Below are 25,573 nucleotides of genomic sequence, written 5' to 3' on the forward strand. Positions count from 1 at the left end.
TCCTCCCCCAGGGGACTGGGCTCCTCCCCCAGGAAGAGTTTACTGTTTTAAAGCTCATTTCCTGCTATTCTACATATTTTGACATGGCTTAGGCCTATGACCAGGGTGGACAATTAGCTGCATTCAGGATGCTTTGAACATTAAATGAACACTCAAAATTCGACGACTTTGTTAAACCTATTTTTGTTAGGTTGTTTGACACTTTATTCAGACAGTAAGGACATTAGATAGGGAGACAGGCAAATGCTTGAAACAGTGGGAAGGTTGGGAGGCAGGGATTTGTATTTATTATGGATCCCCAAGGCAGCAGCTACTCTTCCTGGGGTCCAGCAAAATTAAGGCAATTCATACAATTTTAAAAACATTACAATACATTCACAGACCTCACAACACACTGTGTTCTAAGGGCCTTACTCCCCCACTACCACGAATCTACAAAATGTGCGTGTGCCTATGTTTGTGTTGCTTCACAGTCCCCGCTGTTCCATAAGGTGTATTTGTATCATTTAAAAAAAATCGAATTCTACTGCTTGCATCAGTTACTTGATGTGGAATACAATTCCATGTAGTCTTGGCTCTATATAGTACTGTGCGCCTCCTATAGTCTGTTCTGGTCTCGGGGACTGTGAAGAGACCTCTGGTGGCATGTCTTGTGGGGTATGCATGGGTGTCCGAGCTGTGCGCCAGTAGTTCAAACAGATAGCTTGGTGCATTCAACATGTCAATACCTCTCATAAATACAAGGAGTGATGAAGTCAATCTCTCCTCCACTTTGAGCCAGGAGAGATTGACATACATATTATTAATATTAGCTCTCTGTGTACATCCAAGTGCCAGCCGTGCTGCCCTGTTCTGAGCAAATTCCACACAAAAAAGTCCCTCTTTATTCAAAGCCAGCGGCATGTCGTTAGTAAAGATTGAAAAAAGTAAGGGGCCTAGACAGCTGCCCTGGGGAATTCCTGATTCTACCTGGATTATGTTGGAGAGGCTTCCATTAAAGAACACCCTCTGTGTTCCGTTAGACAGGTAACTATTTATCCACAATATAGCAGGGGGTGTAAAGCCATAACACATACGAAATCAAGTCAATTTAAATAAAATCTATGGATTTTCACATGACTGGGCAGGGGTGCAGTGATGGGTGGGCCTGGGTGGGTATAGGCCAGCCCACTTGGCACATGCTGTTTAATCAGCTTCTTGATATGCCACACCTGTCAAGTGGATGGATTAACTTGGTAACAATAATAAGTAACAGGGTGGTGATATAGGATGAACACTTAATAAAAATCCAGAAAACACATTGTAAGATCAGTGACTCCTGACAGCTGCTACGGCTTGGGACTGATGTGACAGCATACACTAAACCAGAGAAAGCAGTTATCAAGAGATATTATAAAGAAAATTATTGAATTGGGGCTGGAAAAACACTGTAGTTCACTTAAAACAGAGTTTGCACCTAAACAAAACGCACTTATCGGTCGGTATTCGGCCATGATTACTACTAAGTAAACGAAATGAATGTGTTTTACAAAAGTAAATCCAGGACCGGCTCTAGCCCCCCGATGGTGAAGAGAAATGTAAATTATGTTTTAAAGTTAATTTCCTGCAATTCTACACATTTTGTAATGACTTATTCCATGTTAATATTATATCTGAGTGAGAATGACTAACAAAATCAATGGGGGCCCCCTGGAGGTCAGGGCCCGTAGAGGTCAGGGCCCCTAGAGGTCAGAGCCCCCTAGAGGTCAGGGCCCCTAGAGGTCAGAGCCCCCTAGAGGTCAGGGCCCCCTAGAGGTCAGGGCCCCCTAAAGGTCAGGGCCCCTAGAGGTCAGGGCCCCTAGAGGTCAGGGCCCCTGGGAACGTCTCCTGCCCGGTCGGTATTCGGCCATGATTACTACTAAGTTTACATAGCTGGCTAGACTAACTTCCAATCTAAAAATTGTTAGCTGACATCGCTAATTGATTGACTGTCAGTGACTGACATCAGAAAAAAAACTGCTGACTCACAACCAAATGTCTAAATTGCACCTGGTGTATTCTACTATTCTTACTTTCAATAGTAAGTTGAGACCCCGACTGAGCTCCTAAGATATTGTCAAACCACGTCAAGAGGCAGTAAATGGACTGGGAGTAGCTTGAGATGGACTTGTCCTCCAGGCAAGCAACCAGAGCCATGTCGTCTGCATATTTGATGAGGGCCATATCAATGTTGCTTCCTAAGAGATTTGTCCACATCCTGCCTTTATATTCACTTACCTGACAGACAATCTCTTTGTCCTAATGTTCTTTCCTCTTTCAGTTTCTGTCCTGTTTCCTTCCTTTGTGGACTTTATCCACATGCCTCAACAGATTAGTCTTCTGAGTGAATCTTTTACCACAGACTGAGCAGCCATGTTGTTTCTCTCCTGTGTGAATCAGTTTGTGCCTCCTTAGGTCCCCCTTCTGATTGAAGCTTTTCCCGCAGTCACCACAGCTAAATGGTTTCTCTCCTGTGTGAGTCAGTTTGTGCATGGTTAGGTGCCCCTTCCGATTGAAGCTTTTCCCGCAGTCACCACAGCTAAATGGTTTCTCTCCTGTATGAGTCAGTTTGTGCAGGGTTAGGTGCCCCTTCCGATTGAAGCTTTTCCCGCAGTCACCACAGCTAAATGGTTTCTCTCCTGTGTGAGTCAGTTTGTGCATGGTTAGGTGCCCCTTCCGATTGAAGCTTTTCCCGCAGTCAACACAGCTAAATGGTTTCTCTCCTGTGTGAGTCAGTTTGTGCAGGGTTAGGTGCCCCTTCCGATTGAAGCTTTTCCCACAGTCACCACAGCTAAATGGTTTCTCTCCTGTGTGAGTCAGTTTATGTTCAGTTAGGCTCACCTTCCGATTGAAGCTTTTCCCACAGTCACCACAGCAAAATGGTTTCTCTCCTGTGTGAACCCTCATGTGCTTGGACAGAACTCCTTTGTGTTTGAAGGTCTTTCCACAAACAGGGCAGGTGCAGGGTTTCCCACCTTGACAGAGTCTGACGTGGGCCTTCAGTTTACAGGTGGAGTTGTAGAGTTTTTTGCAGAAGTGGCATTCACCGAGTCTCTTCTTGGTGAGAGTCACATGCCTCTGCAGGTCATCTTTCAGGGCAAACGTTTCACCACAGTCACAGCAGCAGTGAGTATTTCTAGACTTGGTGCTGGGTTTGAAACTGTGTTCACCCATTGGTGGGTTTCGATCCAATGTTGGGCTGCTGTCAAGTCCTACTAGGTCGCTGCTTATGGCTGAGCGGTGGCTGGAGGCATTGTTCTGATTATCTGGAGTGTCACAGGGAATGTAGAGACACTTTAGGTGGGTCACAGTGCCAAAAGGTTTGAGATCCACTGGTTTAGAGTCACTCTCTCTGTTCTCCACAGTCTGGGTTTGGGGAAGAGTCAAGGACCGAAGTGGGTCCTCCTGATCACATTCACTTTTCACACAGGAAGGTATAAATTTGAACTCTATGATATCAGCCTCCAGCCCTTGAAGCTGCTCTTCCTCCTGACTGATCCTGAGTTCCTCCTGTTCCTCTTTAATCTGTGTGGGCTCTGGGTCCTCCTGCCCCAGACTGGGGCTCCACTCCTGCTCACAGTGCTGCTGCTCAGGGGGAACCTCCTCTTCAGAGACAGAGAGCTGCAGGGAGTCTGGAGGGAAGGAGAGGAGGAGCAGAGGTTACCTAGCTATACAGCCTTGATCCAGAGGTTACCTAGCTATACAGCCTTGATCCAGAGGTTACCTAGCTATACAGCCTTGATCCAGGTTACCTAGCTATACAGCCTTGATCCAGAGGTTACCTAGCTATACAGCCTTGATCCAGAGGTTACCTAGCTATACAGCCTTGATCCAGAGGTTACCTAGCTACACAGCCTTGATCCAGAGGTTACCTAGCTATACAGCCTTGAACCAGAGGTTACCTAGCTATATAGCCTTGAACCAGAGGTTACCTAGCTAAACAGCCTTGATCCAGAGGTTACCTAGCTATACAGCCTTGATCCAGAGGTTACCTAGCTATACAGCCTTGATCCAGAGGTTACCTAGCTATACAGCCTTGATCCAGGGGTTACCTAGCTATACAGCCTTGATCCAGAGGTTACCTAGCTATACAGCCTTGATCCAGAGGTTACCTAGCTATACAGCCTTAAAACAGAGGCCTTGCAAAAGTATTAATCACCCTTGACGTTTTCCTATTTTGTTGCATTACAACCTGTAATTTAAATGGATTTTTATTTGGATTTCATGTAATGGACATACACAAAATAGTCCAAATTGGTGAAGTAAAATGAAAAAAATAACTTTTTTCAAAAAATTCGAAACAATAAATAACGGAAAAGTGGTGCGTGCATATGTATTCACTTCCTTTGCTATGAAGCCCCTAAATAAGATCTGGTGCAACCAATTACCTTCAGAAGTCAAATAATTAGTTAAATAAAGTCCACCTGTGTGCAATCTAGGTGTCACATGATCTCAGTATATATACACCTGTTCTGAAAGGCCCCAGAGTCTGCAACACCACTAAGCAAGGGGCACCACCAAGCAAGCGGTACCATGAAGACCAAGGAGCTCTCCAAACAGGTCAGGAACAAAGTTGTGGAGAAGTACAGATCTGGGTTGGGTTAAAAAAACAATATCCGAAACTTTGAACATCCCACGGAGCACCATTAAATACATTTTTTTTAAATGGAAAGAATATGGCACCACAACAAACCTGCCAAGAGAGGGCCGCCCACCAAAACTCACAGACCAGGCAAGGAGGGCATTAATCAGAGAGGCAACAAAGAGACCAAAGATAACCCTGAAGGAGCTGCAAAGCTCCACAACGGAGATTGGAGTATCTGTCCACAGGACCACTTTAAGCAGTACACTCCACAGAACTGGCACAAATCCAGGAGCTGGAGCAGTTTTGCCTTGAAGAATGGGCAAAAATCCCAGTGGCTAGATGTGCCAAGCTTATAGAGACATACCCCAAGAGACTTGTAGCTGTAATTGCTGCAAAAAGTGGCTCTACAAAGGATTGACTTTGGGGGGGTGAATAGTTATGCACGCTCTATAATAATAATTAGCAGGCATGCTGTGTAAATCAAATGATACAAACCCCCACATAATCCATTTTAATTCCAGGTTCTAAGGAAACAAAATAGGAAAAATGCCAAGGGCGGTGAATACTTTCGCAAGCCACTGTACCTCTGATCCAGAGGTTACCTCTGCAGCCTTGATACCCTACAGCCGTTAACACTAAATTAGGATTTATCGTATCGTGAGGTCCCTGAATAAAAACCTCAGAGTTCCGACACCCTTGGTCTGGAGAAAATATAGTGTTAAAGGCGTGGTCACATGACATGTGATTTTCATCCTAGGCTGTGTTTGTGACAACATGTACGTGGGCCAGACATCCAGATGCTTGAAACAGAGATGTAGCAAGGACGAAAATGATCTTGTTGCTTGTCACTTTGTCCGGTGCTCTCAGTGTGTCTTCTCTTCAATTCTAGGTGGAAGTGGCACCAAGAGGAGGAGACAACTCTGCTGGATACATACTTTAGGCCTCCAACTCAATCATCAAGTTTACAGACGACATACAGTGGGGAAAAAAAGTATTTAGTCAGCCACCAATTGTGCAAGTTCTCCCACTTAAAAAGATGAGAGAGGCCTGTAATTTTCATCATAGGTACACGTCAACTATGACAGACAAAATGAGGAAAAAAAATCCAGAAAATCACATTGTAGGATTTTTTATGAATTTATTTGTAAATTATGGTGGAAAATAAGTATTTGGTCAATAACAAAAGTTTCTCAACACTTTTTTATATACCCTTTGTTGGCAATGACACAGGTCAAACGTTTTCTGTAAGTCTTCACAAGGTTTTCACACACTGTTGCTGGTATTTTGGCACATTGCTCCATGCAGATCTCCTCTAGAGCAGTGATGTTTTGGGGCTGTCGCTGGGCAACACGGACTTTCAACTCCCTCCAAAGATTTTCTATGGGGTTGAGATCTGTAGACTGGCTAGGCCACTCCAGGACCTTGAAATGCTTCTTACGAAGCCACTCCTTCGTTGCCCGGGCGGTGTGTTTGGGATCATTGTCATGCTGAAAGACCCAGCCACGTTTCATCTTCAATGCCCTTGCTGATGGAAGGAGGTTTTCACTCAAAATCTCACGATACATGGCCCCATTCATTCTTTCCTTTACACGGATCAGTCGTCCTGGTCCCTTTGCAGAAAAGCAGATGTTTCCACCCCCATGCTTCACAGTAGGTATGGTGTTCTTTGGATGCAACTCAGCATTCTTTGTCCTCCAAACACGACGAGTTGAGTTTTTACCAAAAAGTTCTATTTTGGTTTCATCTGACCATATGACATTCTCCCAATCCTCTTATGGATCATCCAAATGCACTCTAGCAAACTTCAGACGGGCCTGGACATGTACTGGCTTAAGCAGGGGGACATGTCTGGCACTGCAGGATTTGAGTCCCTGGCGGCGTAGTGTGTTACTGATGGTAGGCTTTGTTACTTTGGTCCCAGCTCTCTGCAGGTCATTCACTAGGTCCCCCTGTGTGGTTCTGGGATTTTTGCTCACCGTTCTTGTGATCATTTTGACCCCACGGGGTGAGATCTTGCGTGGAGCCCCAGATTGAGGGAGATTATCAGTGGTCTTGTATGTCCTCCATTTCCTAATAATTGCTCCCACAGTTGATTTATTCAAATCAAGCTGCTTACCTATTGCAGATTCAGTCTTCCCAGCCTGGTGCAGGTCTACAATTTTGTTTCTGGTGTTCTTTGACAGCTCTTTGGTCTTGGCCATAGTGGAGTTTGGAGTGTGACTGTTTGAGGTTGTGGACAGGTGTCTTTTATACTGATAACAAGTTCAGGCTGACTAAATACTTTTCTCCCCCCACTGTAACAGTAGTAGGCCTGATTAACAAAAATTACGAGACTGCCTACAGGGAGGAGGTGAAGGCCCTGGCGGAGTGGTGGCAGGAAAACAACCTCTCCCTCAACGTCAACAAAGGAGCTGATCGTGGATTTCAGGAAACAGCAGAGAGAGCACGCCCCTATCCATATCAACGAGGCCGCAGTGGAGAAGGTGGAAAGTTTCAAGTTCCTCGACGTACACATCACTGACAATCTGAAATGGTCCACCCACACAGACAGTGTGGTGAAGAAGGCGCAATAGCGCCTCTTCAACCTCAGGAAGCTGAAGAATTTCGGCTTGGCCCCTAAGACCCTCAGAAACTTTTACAAATGCACAATTGAGAGCATCCTGACAGGCTGTTTCACCGTCTGGTACGGCAACTGCACTGCCCACAACCGCAGGGCTCTCTAGAGGGTTGAGCGGTCTGTACAACGTATCACCGGGGGCACACTGCTTGGCCTCCAGGACACCGGCAGCACCCAATGTCACAGCAAGGCCACAAATATCAAAGAAATCAACCACCCTAGCCACAGCCTGTTCACCCCGCTATCATCCAGAAGGCCAGGTCACTACAGGTGCATCAAAGCTGGGACCGAAAGACAGAAAAACATCTTCTATCTCAAGGCCAATAGACTTTTAAATATCCATCACTAGCCGGCTACCACCCGGTTACTCAACCCTGCACCTTAGAGGCTGCTGCCCTATATATTTGATCCCCTGCTGATTTTGTATGTTTGCCCACTGACAAAGAAATGATCAGTCTATAATTTTAATGGTAGGTTTATTTGAACAGTGAGAGAGAATAACAACAACAAAATCCTGAAAAACGCATGTCAAAAATGTTATAAATTGATTTGCATTTTAATGAGGGAAATAAGTACTTGACCCCATCTCAATCAGAAAGATTTCTGGCTCCCAGGTGTCTTTTATACAGGTAACGAGCTGAGATTAGGAGCACACTCTTAAAGGGAGTGCTCCTAATCTCAGCTTGTTACCTGTATAAAAGACACCTGTCCACAGAAGCAATCAATCAATCAGATTCCAAACTCTCCACCATGGCCAAGACCAAAGAGCTCTCCAAGGATGTCAGGGACAAGATTGTAGACCTACACAAGGCTGGAATGGGCTACAAGACCATCGCCAAGCAGCTTGGTGAGAAGGTGACAACAGTTGGTCCTCTGTGGTCCTCTGTAGCTCAGCTGGTAGAGCACGGCGCTTGTAACGCCAAGGTAGTGGGTTCGATCCCCGGGACCACCCATACACAAAAAAAATGTATGCACGCATGACTGTAAGTCGCTTTGGATAAAAGCGTCTGCTAAATGGCATATTATTATTATTATTATAGTTGGTGCGATTATTCGCAAATGGAAGAAACACAAAATAACTGTCAATCTGGGGCTCCATGCAAGATCTCACCTCGTGGAGTTGCAATGATCATGAGAACGGTGAGGAATCAGCCCAGAACTACACGGGAGGATCTTGTCAATGATCTCAAGGCAGCTGGGACCATAGTCACCAAGAAAACAATTGGTAACACACTACGCCGTCAAGGACTGAAATCCTGCAGCGCCCGCAAGGTCCCCCTGCTCAAGAAAGCACATATATAGGACAGTCTGAAGTTTGCCAATGAACATCTGAATGATTCAGAGGAAAACTGGGTGAAAGGGTTGTGGTCAGATGAGACCAAAATCGAGCTCTTTGGCATCAACTCAACTCGCCGTGTTTGGAGGAGGAGGAATGCTACCTATGACCCCAAGAACACCATCCCCACCGTCAAACATGGAGGTGGAAACATTATGCTTTGGGGGTGTTTTTCTGCTAAGGGGACAGGACAACTTCACCGCATCAAAGGGACGATGGACGGGGCCATGTACCGTCAAATCTTGGGTGAGAAACCTCCTTCCCTCAGCCAGGGCATTGAAAATGGGTCGTGGATGGGTATTCCAGCATGACAATGACCCAAAACACACGGCCAAGGCAACAAAGGAGTGGCTCAAGAAGAAGCACATTAAGGTCCTGGAGTGGCCTAGCCAGTTTCCAGACCTTAATCCCATAGAAAATCTGTGGAGGGAGCTGAAGGTTCGAGTTGCCAAACGTCAGCCTCGAAACCTTAATGACTTGGAGAAGATCTGCAAAGAGAAGTGGGACAAAATCCCTTCTGAGATGTGTGCAAACCTGGTGGCCAACTACAAGAAACGTCTGACCTCTGTGATTGCCAACAAGGGTTTTGCCACCAAGTACTAAGTAATGTTTTGCAGAGGGGTCAAATACTTATTTCCCTCATTAAAATGCAAATCAATTTATAAAAATTGAAATGTGTTTTTCTGAATTTTTGTTGGTGTTATTCTGTCTCTCACTGTTCAAATAAACCTACCATTAAAATTATAGACTGATCATGTCTTTGTCAGTGGGCAAACGTACAAAATCAGCAGGGAATCAAATACTTTTTTCCCTCACTGTACAGCATTCTACTGTATTTTAGTCAATGTCACTCCGACATTGCTCGTCCTAATATTTATATATTTCTTAATTCCATTATTTTACTTTTTAGATTTGTGTATTGTTGTGAATTGTTAGATACTACTGCACTGTTGGAGCTAGGAACACAAGCATTTCGCTACACCCGCAATAACATCTGCTAAATATGTGTATGTAACCAATTACATTTTATTTGAAGTACAGAGAGATCCTTGATGAAAACCTCCTCCAGAGCACTCAGGACCTCAGACTGGGGCGAAGATTCACCTTCCAACAGGACAACGACCCTAAGCACACAGCCAAGACAACGCAGGAATGGCTTCGGGAAAAGTCTCAATGTCCTTGAGTGGCCCAACCAGAGCCCAGACTTGAACCCAATCTAACATCTCTGGAGAGACCAGAAAATAGCTGTGCAACGACGCTCCCCACCCAACCTGACAGACCTTGAGAGGATCTGCAGAGAAGAATGGGAGAAACTCCCCAAATACAGGTGTGCCAAGCTTGTATTGTCATACCCAAGAAGACTTGAGGCTGTAATCGCTGCCAAAGGTGCTTCAACAAAGTACTGAGCAAAGGGTCTGAATACTTAAGCAAATGTAATATTTCAGTTTTACATACATTTGTAAAAATATCTAAACAGTTTTTGCTTTGTCATTATGGGGTATTGTGTGTAGATTGATGAGGAAAAAAACGATTTAATCAATTTTAGAATAAGGCTGTAACGTAACAAAATGTGGAATAAGTCAAGCGGTCTGAATACTTTCCGAATGCACTGTAGTGTTATATATGTGTTGACCTTTCATTTTAGTCTGATAGTTTGTATTGCTCTCTGTTGGAGAGTATAGGTTCCTTATACAAACCCCTCATTTTTTATTTGTACATGTGTCTTGTTCTAGTAGAATTACATCTATATGTACTGTTCTCTCTGATATGACATCTAGTGGCCCTTTGGTTTACTTTAGATTACAACAGGTGTGTGTAATTATCTCTGGCTTGCTAAGGCTGCCCAAGTCTGATCTTTTTCCCATTCATTGGTCATTTGACCAATCAGATCAGCACAAAAAAATATTCTGATGTGATTGGTCAAAAGACCAATTAGTAAAAAAAAACCTAACAGAATTGGTCTGAATAAACGCAGCGTTAGTGGCCTTATCTGTCCCACTGTTTGTAGAGATTTGCTCTGATGAAGGTTGAATGACCGAAAGCCAATAAAGAAATTTGAATCGGTTTCTTTTTTTTCCTGTTTCTTAAGTCAGTAAATTCTAGAACCTATTTTCATACATTCAAATAACTTCCTGGTTTTCGTGACACAGACACGTCTTTATCCATGTACAGTAAAAGTAAATAAAAACATATTAATTGAGTAGAACTGTATGAAGATATCAGAAGATCTACATACAAACCTATTCTACATAGTTTTATCTCCGGTGAGATCCGCAGCAGTCTCCGTAGTCGATCATTCTCCTCCTGGTACACCGCTACTGTTTTCGCAAATGCCCCGGAAATCTCCACAGCAGCAAACGCCGTTAAACGCTCATTTAAAAACTCTCGAAACAACTGTAGTTTAGACATTTTCAGTCGACTGAGAGTTGGGTATTCAGCTAGTATGGCTTCTTGAAGCGGGTCCTCCAGATCACATTCACTTTTCACACAAGGAGGAGTGAATATGAACTCTATGATATTAGCCTCCAGCCCTTGAAGCTGCTCTTCCTCCTGACTGGTCCTGAGTTCCTCCTGTTCCTCTTTAATCTGAATGGGCACTGGGTCCTCCTGCCCCAGACTGGGGCTCCACTCCTGCTCACAGTGCTGCTGCTCAGGGGGAACCTCCTCTTCAGAGACAGAGAGAGAGAGCTGCAGGGAGTCTGGAGGGAAGGAGAGGGGGAGCAGAGGTTACCACAGTCCCCAAATCCAGAACTAATTCCAGAAAGCGTCCAGTATTATATAGAGCCATTGTTGCATGGAACTCTGTTCCATCTCATACAGCTCAAATAAACAGCAAACCTGGTTTAAATAAAACTGATAAAGCAACACCTCACGGCACAACGCCTCTCCCCTATTTGACTTAGATATGTTGTGTGTATGTATTGATATGTAGGCTACGTGTGCTTTTTTTAAACATTTATGTATTTCTGTCCTTGAGCTGTTCTTGTCTATTAATGTTCTGTATTATGTCATGTTTCATGTTTTGTGTGGACCCCAGGAAGAGTAGCTGCTGCTTTTGCAACAGCTAATGGGAATCCTAATAAAATACCAAATTACAACAGTGTGAGTCATAATACCCACAAAACCTAACGGTCAAACAGGGAAATGATTTTTCCCATAAGGGATTTTACAATGACTTAAAATAAGGACTGTGTTTCATGTACGCTTACCCTGGCGTGACGTTTTGATAACTGTGTAAATCTCTCTAGGACAAGGTGACTTTTATCAATATATTCACTTCTATTCATCCCCAAAAAATGAAATGCTAATTAGCTCCTAATGTGGCTATCATAAAGAACTACAAACGCCATGATGATCTGGACGAGACTGCCGAATCGAGGCAAAGGAAAGAATCTCTGGATGAACTATCTAATGTTATCTAAATGTAGTAATGAATAAATTGTTTACATTTCTTTAAATGGACAATTCTGTGGACAAAATACCTGATCGCAAAGGTGTCAGTAAGAGATGACGTGCAGGCGCTTGCAGGGATTTGTAGTTTTGTATTATGTCTACTTTGATGCTAATTAGCATTTTCGAATCAGAGTAAATAGAGCCGAATATCAGCGGAGGCTCCTCAGAGCAAGGGGAAGACCATCCTCCTCAGTGAATTTCATAAAAAATAGTGAAACATTAAAAAAGTTATCCTTTTTAGATAAAACTATACTAAATATTTTAATTTATACATTTTTGAATTATATATTACAATCACTTCCTGTTTTTAGGACAATGTTTTATCCATGCACGGTAAGTTTAAAAACAACTTCTTAAAAATGGATGAAGTGGTGATCAGTTAACAGTTCATCAATAAAGTGGAACTATAGCTAGCTATCAGTCTCTACATACGAACCTATTCGACATAGTTGTATCTCCGGAGTCAAACGCAGCATTCTCCGCAGCTGATCATTCTCCTCCTGGTACTCCACTACCGTTTTCTCAACTGCCCCGAAAATCTCCACAGCAGCCACCGTTAAACGCTCATTTAAAAACACACGCAACAACTGTAGTTTAGACATTTTCAGTCAAATTAGAGTTGGGTAGCCTATTTAGCTTAGTCAGTATTTCTTTCCTTACGCCACACAAGGAACGGATTATATATTATTTTAACTCGTTACCAATATTACTTCTAGTGAAGGAATCTAAGGACATCCTTTGTTCTAGTAGTTGGTGACGAACCCCAACAGCGCCGCCAGCTGGATGGGAGTTTACTGTGCAAGGCTGCCTACAGACCAGTAGTAAAGGAAAACGATGACTACATGTAGATAAACAGTGGTTATCATTACTATAGGATGATCTGGGAGAATCAATTATTCATCAGGAGTCAACTGTTTATCATTACTCTATACAAGATTAAATCAACATCATGAATGAGCAGCATTCGGTCAGAATTTATGAGAAATACTCTTGGACAAATACAAGGAGACCTTTTCTGGATTTTGTTTTTCATTTAATGTATCAATTACATCAGCCTGACCAAAATCAAATGACCAGATATTCCTGTTCAAATCAAGGGAAAAATTAAACAGAATTTGAACAGCAGACCTGTGAATTTCCTACAATACTCTGTACTGTTTGATCATTACCTAATAATTCAAATCACATCAAACTTTATTTACATGCAATGTTTTACGACATTAAATCCATCAGAGATCTATTTATCTGAGACCCACAGTATGAATGGTCTGGAGTTGCTCTCCTTTCCTAAGAGTGTTGTCCACATCCTGCCTTGTTATTCCCATCTCCTGACTGAAGATGTTCTTTCTTCTTTCCTCTCTTTGTGGATATTATCCACATGCTTCAGCAGATGAGTCTTCTGAGTGAATCTTTTACCACAGACTGAGCAGCCATGTTGTTTCTCTCCTGTGTGAGTCCATATGTGCAAGTTCAGGTTCCCCTTCCGATTGAAAATGTTCAAAGTCGGCAAAAAAGCCTAATTCAATTTTTTGCCATTAGCATTTACATTCACCAACGCTCTGGATAACATGAAAACAGCCTAACCAGCTCTGCTAGGGCGAGTGAAATGGTCAGAGTGAGGTGTTCTCTCATTTGTGTCTGGAAGTAGCTAGCCAACGTTATCCAGAGCGACTTACATGAGCAATTAGGGTTAAGTGCCTTGCTTAAGGGCACATCGACAGATTTTTCACCTAGTCGGCTCGGGGAATAGAACCAGTCAAGAGAATGCCAGCCGTTACTGGCACAACGCTCTTACCCACAAAGCTACCTGCCGCCCTCGGCCAGAGCATCAAGAATTCGCTCTGGCACTCCAGATTAAATTTACGAACACACCCTAAAAATGACAGGAATAATCAAGTCAATAAACTTTGGGTAGTTAGTAAATTAGCATATAGTTAATATACTCGCAAGTTTTATGTATTAGTAGCCAACTAACGGTAGGTAGGTAGATAACATACCGGTACACATACCGCTGTAATGATATGCTATGTGGTTCGTAAGGATAGCGTAGCTAACAAATTGTCAGCCAACGTAACTTATTCTTAAAGTAATTACTTTATTACATTGCTCAACATTTGTCATAATTTGTTCAAGCAATGAATTTGTATCTTCTCTCGTCGGACTTCGGCTGCATATTTTCCGCCATTTTCTTCAAATCTGAAAACATTGTGAAGCCACGCCCATTTCTGGAAGAATTGCATTATGGGCCCAAAAAGTACAGAAACAGTGTCCACTGCTTGTATACTTCGTATTTTGGCTAATATAGAACAACATCAGGGAACTTTTAGCATATTAATTATATCCATACTATGACCAATAAGGGTACTACATACCAGTGGAGGCTGCTTAGGGGAGGACGGCTCATAATAATGTCTGGAATGGAGTCAATTGAGTGGTATCATCCACATGGAAACCACTTGATGTGGTAGATGCCATTCCATTGACTCCATTCCAGACATTAATACGAGCCGTCCATATGTGGGAAATCCTTACGTTTACATTTACATCATTTAGCAGAAGCTCTTCAAGACTGTTTGAAAAGCATTCCAGATTAAAGCTGGTTAAGAGAATGCCAAGCGTGTGCAAAGCTGTTATCAAGGCAAATGGTGGCTACTTTGAAGAATCTCAAATATAAAATACATTTTGATTTGTTTAACAATTTTTGGTTACTACATGATTCCTCTGTAGCTCAATTGGTAGAGCATGGCGCTTGAAACGCCAGGGTAGTGGGTTAAGTAGCTTTTGACTACTTTAATACACATGTACATTAATTTGTCCCAATAATATGTCCAAAAAGTATTGGGTGAACCATTTAGAAATTACAGCCCTTTTTATACATATTCCCCCCATTTTAGGGGACCGAAAGTATTGGGACATATTCACTTACATGTGTATTAAAGTAGTCAAAAGTTTAGTATTTGGTCCCATATTCCTATCTTTTATTGTAAAGAAGAATAGAATGTTTCTAAACACTTACAGATTCATGTGGATGCTATCATGATTACGTATACTCCTGAATGAATCGTGAATAATGATGAGTGAGAAAGTTAAAGCCGCACAAATATCATACCTTCCAGAAATGCTAACCTCCCCCCGTTATTGTAATGTATAGGAGCAGTGGAGTCTGCTGAGGGGAGGACGGCTTATAATAATGGCTGGAACGGAGCATATGGAATGGCATAAAACACATGGAAACCACGTGTTTAATTTATTTGATACCATTCCACTAGTTCCGCTCTAGCCGTTACCACGAGCCAGTCCTCCCAAATTAAGGTGCCACTAACCTCCTGCTGTGTACAGGAGGTACCGTAGGTGTTGACTTGGAGGGCTGTCATGATGTTATTATGTCAGTGTTACCATCATGACTAAACCAGTTGGACATTACAAGCATCTATGCCTAATCTGAATCTTAAAGAACGCTACCCCTCTTCATAGACCTCTTTTTCTACACTTCTACACATTTCTGACAATAGAATGTACAAATTCTAGCTTGGCATGGCAACACGGCAATAATGAAAGCCAGAAATAAGTAATGAGAGAGGCCTTTTTACTGTGTGATATTTCTTCCATTTCCATGGCTGATCAAAACTTGTTTTCTCAAGCTCTCTCTTGTCTCTCTGCAGCAGACATATGGTGAGCAATATGTTTGGAACATCAAATCACAGCATCGAATCGCAATATACAGTGGGGAAAAAAAGTATTTAGTCAGCCACCAATTGTGCAAGTTCTCCCACTTAAAAAGATGAGAGAGGCCTGTAATTTTCATCATAGGTACACGTCAACTATGACAGACAAAATGAGAATTTTTTTTCCAGAAAATCACATTGTAGGATTTGTTATGAATTTATTTGCAAATTATGGTGGAAAATAAGTATTTGGTCAATAACAAAAGTTTCTCAATACTTTGTTATATACCCTTTGTTGGCAATGACACTGGTCAAACGTTTTCTGTAAGTCTTCACAAGGTTTTCACACACTGTTGCTGTTATTTTGGCCCATTCCTCCATGCAGATCTCCTCTAGAGCAGTGATGTTTTGGGGCTGTCGCTGGGCAACACGGACTTTCAACTCCCTCCAAAGATTTTCTATGGGGTTGAGATCTGGAGACTGGCTAGGCCACTCCAGGTCCTTGAAATGCTTCTTACAAAGCCACTCCTTCGTTGCCCGGGCGGTGTGTTTGGGATCATTGTCATGTTGAAAGACCCAGCCACGTTTCATCTTCAATGTCCTTGCTGATGGAAGGAGGTTTTCACTCAAAATCTCACGATACATGGCCCCATTCATTCTTTCCTTTACACGGATCAGTCGTCCTGGTCCCTTTGCAGAAAAACAGCCCCAAAGCATGATGTTTCCACCCCCATGCTTCACAGTAGGTATGGTGTTCTTTGGATGCAACTCAGCATTCTTTGTCCTCCAAACACGACGAGTTGAGTTTTTACCAACCTGGTTTCATCTGACCATATGACATTCTCCCAATCCTCTTCTGGATCATCCAAATGCACTCTAGCAAACTTCAGACGGGCCTGGGCATGTACTGGCTTAAGCAGGGGGACACGTCTGGCACTGCAGGATTTGAGTCCCTGGCGGCGTAGTGTGTTACTGATGGTAGGCTTTGTTACTTTGGTCCCAGCTCTCTGCAGGTCATTCACTAGGTCCCCCCGTGTGGTTCTGGGATTTTTGCTCACCGTTCTTGTGATCATTTTGACCCCACGGGGTGAAATCTTGCGTGGAGCCCCAGATCGAGGGAGATTATCAGTGGTCTTGTATGTCTTCCATTTCCTAATAATTGCTCCCACAGTTGATTTCTTCAAACCAAGCTGCTTACCTATTGCAGATTCAGTCTTCCCAGCCTGGTGCAGGTCTACAATTTTGTTTCTGGTGTCCTTTGACAGCTCTTTGGTCTTGGCCATAGTGGAGTTTGGAGTGTGACTGTTTAAGGCTGTGGACAGGTGTCTTTTATACTGACAACAAGTTCAAACAGGTGCCATTAATACAGGTAACGAGTGGAGGACAGAGGAGCAAATTCAACAATGAGTGGTTTGGAAGGAATCAGTGGCTAACTGCAAGCACTGCAAAGCAATCACTAGCCTGCTATTCAGTGGAGTGGGTGTGTGTTCCAAGTCTGGGTTTAAGGGTCTCTTTTACAAGTTTAAAAGGATAAACATTCACATGCCATTGGCCAGAAAATGTCTGGCACCGTTTGTCACCGTTATAGTGCTATTAATGTATTGTTTAGTGTTGTGTTGTGTAGTGGCTTTGCTGTCATGCATCTAAAAAAATTGGGGGGAGTTAGCCCCACCCAGAGTTACATGCTAAAATCGCCACTGCCACTGGCACAATCCCTATACAGGGGACTGGGGGTCGTCCCCCAGGAAGAATTTACTGTTTTAAAGCTAATTTCCTGCAATTCTACATATTTTGACATGGCTTAGGCCTATGACCAGGGTGGACAATTAGCTGCATTCAGGATGCTTTGAACATTAAATGTACACTCAAAATTCGATGACATTGAATACATTTTTTTTTTAGGTGGTTTGTCACTTTATTCTGACGGTAATGAAATGAGATTGGGAGACAGGCAAATGCTTGAAACAGTGGGAAGGTTGGAGGCAGGGATTTGTATTTATTATGGATCCCCAAGGCAGCAGCTACTCTTCCTGGGGTCCAGCAAAATTAAGACAGTTTATAGAATTTTAAAAACATTACAATACATTCACAGACCTCACAACACACTGTGTGCTCTCAGGCCCCTACTCCACCACTACCACAAATCTACATTACAAAGTCCATGTGTATGCATGTGTCTATGTTTGTGTTGCTTCACAGTCCCGCTGTTCCATTAGGTGTATTTGTATCTGTTTTTTTGTTAAGTGTTGCAGTCATTTCAGTCTCTGTAGTAGCTGACATGTATGGTGTTGAGTCATCCGCATATATAGACACTAAAGCCAGTGGCATGTCATTAGTAAAGACTGAAAAAAAGGAAGGGGCCTAGACAGCTGCCCTGGGGAATTCCTGATTCTACCTGGATGATGTTGGAGAGGCTTCCATTAAAGAACACCCTCTGTGTTCTGTTAGACAGGTAACTCTTTATCCACATTATAGCAGGTGGTGTAAAGCCATAACATATACGTTTTTCCAGCAGCAGACTATGATCGATAATGTCAAAAGCCGCACTGACGTCTAACAAAACCGCTCCCAAAATCTTTTTATCATCAATTTCTCTCAGCCAATCATCAGTCATTTGTGTAAGTGCTGTGCCTGTTGAATGTCCTTCTCTATAAGCGTGCTGAAAGTCTGTTGTCAATTTGTTTACTGTAAAATAGCATTTTATCTGGTCAAACACAATTTTTTTCAGAAGTTTACTAAGGGTTGGTAATAGGCTGATTGGTCGGTTATTTGAGCCAGTAAAGGGGGCTTTACTATAGGTAGCGGACTGACTTTTTTTGTTTTTTGTTGAAGGAACACACTTTCTAGTAAGCTTAAATTGAAAATATGGCAAATAGGAGTTGCAATATCGTCCAATATTATCCTCAGTAATTTTCCATCCAAGTTGTCAGACCCCGGGGCTTGTCATTGTTGATAGACAACAATACTTTTTACACCTCTTCCACACTCACTTGACAGAATTCAAAATTACAATGCTTGTCTTTCATAATTTGGTCAGATATACAGTACCAGTAAACGTTTGGACACACCTACTCTTTCCAGGGTTTTTCTTTATTTTTACTATTTTCTACATTGTAGAATAATAGTGAAGACATCAAAACTATGAAATAACATACAGTACCAGTCAAAAGTTTGGACACACATACTCATTCTCTGGAATGGGTAAGCCTGTCTAAACTTTTGACTGTTAATGTATGGAATCATGTAGTAATAAAAAAAAAAAGTGTTAAACAAATCAAAATATATTTGAGATTCTTCAAAGTAGCCACACCTTGCCTTGACGACAGCTTTGCACTCTTGGCATTGTGGAAAATCTTGCTTGCTCTCCAGGAGGGTTGGCTACCCTGATCTATGTTCTAAGGTGGAAAGTTGCATGCTACACGTGCCAGGGAACTGTCACCACTACACCAAGGCTCTACACAGGATATTTAAATATTAATGGTTGATGGCAGTGGGTAACCAAATCCTAGAATGGACTCCGCTTGTCCATAGAATGCTTTAACATTTTAGTCATTTAGCAGACACTCTTATCCAGAGCGACTTACAGGAGCAATTAGGGTTAAGTGCCTTGCTCAAGGGTACATCGACAGATTTTTCACCTAGTCGGCTCGGGGATTAGAACCAGAGACCTTTCGGTTACTGGCACAACACTTTTAACACTCTTAACCACTGCCGCCTTTAAAAAGGTAAGGACACAACCATTTTATATTTTGTGATTTTGGTGAACTCGCTCTTTAAAAATAGGTCTGGGAGAAAATCCTGCTAGCTCTCCAGGAGGGTTGGCCACCCCAGACCTATGTTTCCCAAGTGATTGAAAATGTTCTTTTTTATAAACAATTAATTTCTCAAAATCATCCAATCTTCAAGGAAAACCTAATGAATATCAATATTCAGGTGGTTTATGCCTACTAGTTGAAGACGTCATCTTACTCTACACAGACAAAATATGTGTATTATGAGTTGTGAATCCCCCTACCATCTCTGCCTAGCATGTGCACAATACTAAAATTATATTTAATTCCTGGAGCATTTAATATCCAATGCTTATTTGTATGACTTATTCAAAACTGTACCGTGAGTGGCTGAAAAAAATACATAGCCTCAAATAAATCATTTTCAAAAGACACAGGTAGGCATATGATATTTCAAATATGTGATTACACATCAGCACCCCCCTCAGACGATCCGGCAGGTGAAGAAGCCGGATGTGGAGGTCCTGGGCTGGCGTGGTTACACGTGATCTGCGGTTGTGAGGCCGGTTGTACGCACTGCCAAATTCTCTAAAACATTGTTGGAGGCAGCTTTGGATTATATTGACAAAGGAGAAATGCTCACTAACAAGGATGTAAACACATTTGTGCACATCGTTTGAAAGAAATAAGCTTTTTGTGTGTATGGAACATTTCTGGGAACTTTTATTTCAGTGCATGCATATTTGCTTATTGTCAAAAGCAACCCACTTGTAACAGCCACCTGGTTCAGGCAGGCAGTCAATGGCTCGGTGTTCCAAAACTGTTCACCTGTTTCAAGCAATGTTCCATCTGTTCTTTTTTGTGTTTTTTTTATGGTGCGAATGCGGCACAGCAGCATATCATAGACTTTATCACCAATTTATGTGTGCATTTATTTATTTAATTCTAATTACAGCAGGTTTGGTCCTCCATATGCAGTTACCCATGACCACTTAAGGGACTGGGAGGGGAAGTTGGGTAGAGAGGAGGGGAGCAGGACAGACTTTTCTACAGGGTTTTACTAAGGTACAGACCAGTGATAATGGAAATGGATAACTACAATGAGGGGAAATCGTTATAATAAGTAACAGGGTGGTGATATAGGATGATCACTTAATAAAAATACAGAAAACACATTGTAAGATCAGTGACTCCTGACAGCTGCTACGGCTTGGGACTGATGTGACAGCGTACACTAAACCAGAGAAAGCAGTTATCAAGAGAAATGATAAAGAAATGATAAAGAAAAAAAACACTGTAGTTCACTTAAAACAGAGTTAGCACCTAAACAAAACGCACTTATCGGTCGGTATTCGGCCATGATTCCTACTAAGTTTAGATAGCTGGCTAGACTAACTTCCAATCTAAAAATTGTTAGCTGACATCGCTAATTGATTGACTGTCAGTGACTGACATAAGAAAAAAAAACTGCTGACTCACAACCAAATGTCTAAATTGCACCTGGTGTATTCTACTATTCTTACTTTCAATAGTAAGTTGAGACCCCGACTGAGCTCCTAAGATATTGTCAAACCACGTCAAGAGGCAGTAAATGGACTGGTAGTAGCTTGAGATGGACTTGTCCTCCAGGCAAGCAACCAGAGCCATGTCGTCTGCATATTTGATGAGGGCCATATCGCTGTTGCTTCCTAAGAGATTTGTCCACATCCTGCCTTTGTCTGTCAGGTAAGTGAATATAATCTCTTTGTCCTAATGTTCTTTCCTCTTTCAGTTTCTGTCCTGTGTTCTTTCTTTGTGAATTTTATCCACATGATTCAGAAGATTAGTCTTCTGAGTGAATCTTTTACCACAGAATGAGCAGCCATGTGGTTTCTCTCCTGTGTGAATCAATTTGTGCCTCCTTAGGTCCCCCTTCTGATTGAAGCTTTTCCCGCAGTCACCACAGCTAAATGGTTTCTCTCCTGTGTGAGTCAGTTTGTGCAGGGTTAGGTGCTCTTTCCGATTGAAGCTTTTCCCGCAGTCACCACAGCTAAATGGTCTCTCTCCTGTGTGAGTCAGTTTGTGCATGGTTAGGTGCCCTTTCCGATTGAAGCTTTTCCCGCAGTCACCACAGCTAAATGGTTTCTCTCCTGTGTGAGTCAGCTTGTGCAGGGTTAGGTGCCCTTTCCGATTGTAGCTTTTCCCACAGTCACCACAGCTAAATGGTTTCTCTCCTGTGTGAGTCAGCTTGTGCAGGGTTAGGTGCCCCTTCCGATTGAAGCTTTTCCCGCAGTCACCACAGCTAAATGGTTTCTCTCCTGTGTGAGTCAGTTTATGTTCAGTTAGGCTCACCTTCCGTTTGAAGCTTTTCCCACAGTCACCACAGCTAAATGGTTTATCTCCTGTGTGAATCATCATGTGCTTGGACAGAACTCCTTTGTATTTGAAGGTCTTTCCACAAACAGGGCAGGTGCAGGGATTCCCACCTTGACAGAGTTTGACGTGGGCCTTCAGTTTACAGGTGGAGTTGTAGAGTTTTTTGCAGAAGTGGCATTCACCGAGTCTCTTCTTGGTGAGGGTCACATGCCTCTGCAGGTCATCTTTCAGGGCAAACGTTTCACCACAGTCACAGCAGCAGTGAGTATTTCTAGACTTGGTGCTGGGTTTGAAACTGTGTTCACCCATTGGTGGGTTTCGATCCAATGTTAAGCTGCTTACGGCTGAGCTGTGGCTGGAAGCATTGTTTTGATTATCTGGAGGGTCACAGGGAATGTAGAGACCCTTTAGGTGGGTCACAGTGCCAAAAGGTTTGAGATCCACTGGTTTAGAGTCACTCTCTCTGTTCTCCACAGTCTGGGTTTGGGGAAGAGTCAAGGACCGAAGTGGGTCCTCCTGATCACATTCACTTTTCACACAGGAAGGTATAAATTTGAACTCTATGATATCAGCATCCAGCCCTTGAAGCTGCTCTTCCTCCTGACTGATCCTGAGTTCCTCCTGTTCCTCTTTAATCTGTGTGGGCTCTGGGTCCTCCTGCCCCAGACTGGGGCTCCACTCCTGCTCACAGTGCTTCTGCTCAGGGGGAACCTCCTCTTCAGAGACAGAGAGCTGCAGGGAGTCTGGAGGGAAGGAGAGGAGCAGAGGTTACCTAGCTATACAGCCTTGATCCAGAGGTTACCTAGCTATACAGCCTTGATCCAGAGGTTACCTAGCTATACAGCCTTGATCCAGAGGTTACCTAGCTATACAGCCTTGATCCAGAGGTTACCTAGCTATACAGCCTTGACCCAGAGGTTACCTAGCTATACAGCCTTGATCCAGAGGTTACCTAGCTATACAGCCTAGATCCAGAGGTTACCTAGCTATACAGCCTTGATCCAGAGGTTACCTAGCTATACAGCCTTGATCCAGAGGTTACCTAGCTATACAGCCTTGATCCAGAGGTTACCTAGCTATACAGCCTTGACCCAGAGGTTACCTAGCTATACAGCCTTGATCCAGAGGTTACCTAGCTATACAGCCTTGACCCAGAGGTTACCTAGCTATACAGCCTTGATCCAGAGGTTACCTAGCTATACAGCCTTGATCCAGAGGTTACCTAGCTATACAGCCTTGATCCAGAGGTTACCTAGCTATACAGCCTTGATCCAGAGGTTACCTAGCTATACAGCCTTGATCCAGAGGTTACCTAGCTATACAGCCTTGATCCAGAGGTTACCTAGCTATACAGCCTTGATCCAGAGGTTACCTAGCTATACAGCCTTGATCCAGAGGTTACCTAGCTATACAGCCTTGATACAGAGGTTACCTAGCTATACAGCCTTGATCCAGAGGTTACCTAGCTATACAGCCTTGATCCAGAGGTTACCTAGCTATACAGCCTTGATCCAGAGGTTACCTAGCTATACAGCCTTGATCCAGAGGTTACCTAGCTATACAGCCTTGATCCAGAGGTTACCTAGCTATACAGCCTTGATCCAGAGGTTACCTAGCTATACAGCCTTGATCCAGAGGTTACCTAGCTATACAGCCTTGATCCAGAGGTTACCTAGCTATACAGCCTTGATCCAGAGGTTACCTAGCTATATAAAACCTCAGAGTTCCGACACCCTAGGTCTGGAAAAAATATAGTGTTAAAGGCGTGGTCACATGACATGTGATTTACATCCTACGCTGTGTTTGTGACAACATGTACGTGGGCCAGACATCCAGATGCTTGAAACAGAGATGTAGCAAGGACGAAAATGATCTTGTTGCTTGTCACTTTGTCCGGTGCTCTCAGTGTGTCTTCTCTTCAATTCCAGGTGGAAGTGGCACCAAGAGGAGGAGACAACTCTGCTGCATACATACTTTAGGCCTCCAACTCAATCATCAAGTTTGCAGACGACACAACAGTAGTAGGCCTGATTACCAACAATGACGAGACGGCCTACAGGGAGGAGGTGAGGGCCCTGTTGGCATGGTGCTAGGCAAATAACCCCTCCCTCAACGTCAACAAAACGAAGGAGATGATCGTGGACTTCAGGAAACAGCAGAGGGAGCACGCCCCTATCCACATCGACGGGACCGCAGTGGAGAGTTCCTCGGCGTACACATCACTGACAATCTGAAATGGTCCACCCACACAGACAGGGTGGTGAAGAAGGCGCAATAGCCTCAGGAGGCTGAAGGATTTCGGCTTGGCCCCTAAGACCCTCGGAAACCTTTACAGATGCACAATTGAGAGCATCCTGACAGGCTGTTTCACCGCCTGGTACGGCAACTGCACCGCCCGCAACCGAAAGGCTTTCCAGAGGGTGGTGCGGACTGCCCAACGCATCACCGGGGGCAAACTGCCTGCCCTCCAGGACACCTACAGCACCCGATGTCACAGGAAGGCCAAAAGGATCATCAAGGACATCAACCACCTGAGCCACGGCCTGTTTACCCCATTATCATCCAGAAGGCGAGGTCAGTACAGGTGCATCAAAACAGGGACAGAGAGACTGAAAAAGAGCTTCTATCTCAAGGCCATCAGACTGTTAAATAGCCATCACTAGCCAGTTACCACCCGGGTTACTCAACCCTTCACCTTAGAGGCTGCTACCCTATATACATAGACATGGAATCACTGGCCACTTTAATAATGGAACACTGGCCACTTTAATAATGTTTACATAGTGCTTTACTCATCTCATTCTTTTACTTTTTAGATTTGTGTATTGTTGTGAATTGTTAGATACTACTGCACTGTTGGCACTAGGAACATAAGCATTTCGCTACACCCGCAATAACATTTGCTAAATAGGTGTATGTAACCAATTAAATTTGATTTGAAGTACAGAGAGATCCTTGATGAAAACCTGCTCCAGAGCACTCAGGACCTCAGACTGAGGCGAAGGTTCACCTTCCAACAGGACAACGACCCTAAGCACACAGCCAAGACAATGCAGGAATGGCTTCGGGACAAGTCTCTGAATGTCCTTGAGTGGCCCAGCCAGAGCCCGGACTTGAACCCTATCTAACATCTCTGGAGAGACCTGAAAATAGCTGTGCAGCGAAGCTCCCCATCCAACCTGACAGATCTTGAGAGGATCTGCAGAGAAGAATGGGAGAAACTCCCCAAATACAGGTGTGCCAAGCTTGTAGCGTCATACCCAAGAAGACTCAAGGCTGTAATCGCTGCCAAAGGTGCTTCAACAAAGTACTGAGTAAAGGGTCTGAATACTTATATAAATGTAATATTTCCGTTTTTATAACTTCTAAATCAAAAAAACTGTTTTTGCTTTGTCATTATGGGGTATTGTGTGTAGATTGATGAGGAAACAAACAATTTCATCAATTTTAGAATAAGGCTGTAACGTAACAAAATGTGGAAAAAGTCAAGCGGTCTGAATACAGGTGTCTGTAATTATCTCTGGCTCGCTAAGGCTGCCCAAGTCTGATATTTTCCCCATTAATTGGTCATTTGACCAATCAGATCAGCACAAAAAAATTATCTGATGCGAAAAGATCTGATGTGATCGGTCAAAAGAACAATTCGTGGAGAAAAACTATCAGAATTGGTCTCAATAAACGCAGCGTTAGTGGCTTTATCTTTCCTACTGTTTGAGGAGATTTGCTCTGATGAAGGTTGAATGACCGAAAGCCAAAATTAAAGAAATGTGTATCTTTTTTTTCTCTTCTGTTTCTCAAGTCAGTAAATTCTAG

General features: G+C 43.2%; 1 protein-coding gene across 4 annotated transcripts in view; it reads right to left on the reverse strand.

Annotated features, from left to right (window-relative positions):
* Positions 1-230: 230 nt before the first annotated feature.
* The window catches only part of LOC311112754 (uncharacterized protein), a 31,016-nt gene continuing 5,673 nt past the window's right edge, over positions 231-25,573 (reverse strand). Inside the window, exons 1-3 of one of the 4 annotated variants that reach the window (XM_084155888.1) lie at positions 12,446-12,659; positions 10,797-11,255; positions 231-3,650 (exon numbers count right to left, since the gene is read on the reverse strand). In XM_084155888.1, coding sequence (XP_084012014.1) covers positions 2,296-3,650; positions 10,797-11,255; positions 12,446-12,611 — 1,980 coding nt within the window. In that variant the 5' untranslated portion in view covers positions 12,612-12,659 and the 3' untranslated portion in view covers positions 231-2,295. Of the gene's footprint in view, positions 3,651-10,796; positions 11,256-12,445; positions 12,660-20,103; positions 22,504-25,573 lie in introns of those variants that run through there. The other 3 variants (XM_084155887.1, XM_084155886.1, XM_084155889.1) reach the window with 3 other exon arrangements.

The sequence above is a fragment of the Coregonus lavaretus genome (genome assembly GCF_964263955.1).
Source record: "Coregonus lavaretus genome assembly, chromosome: 39".
NCBI classification, from domain to species: domain Eukaryota; kingdom Metazoa; phylum Chordata; class Actinopteri; order Salmoniformes; family Salmonidae; genus Coregonus; species Coregonus lavaretus.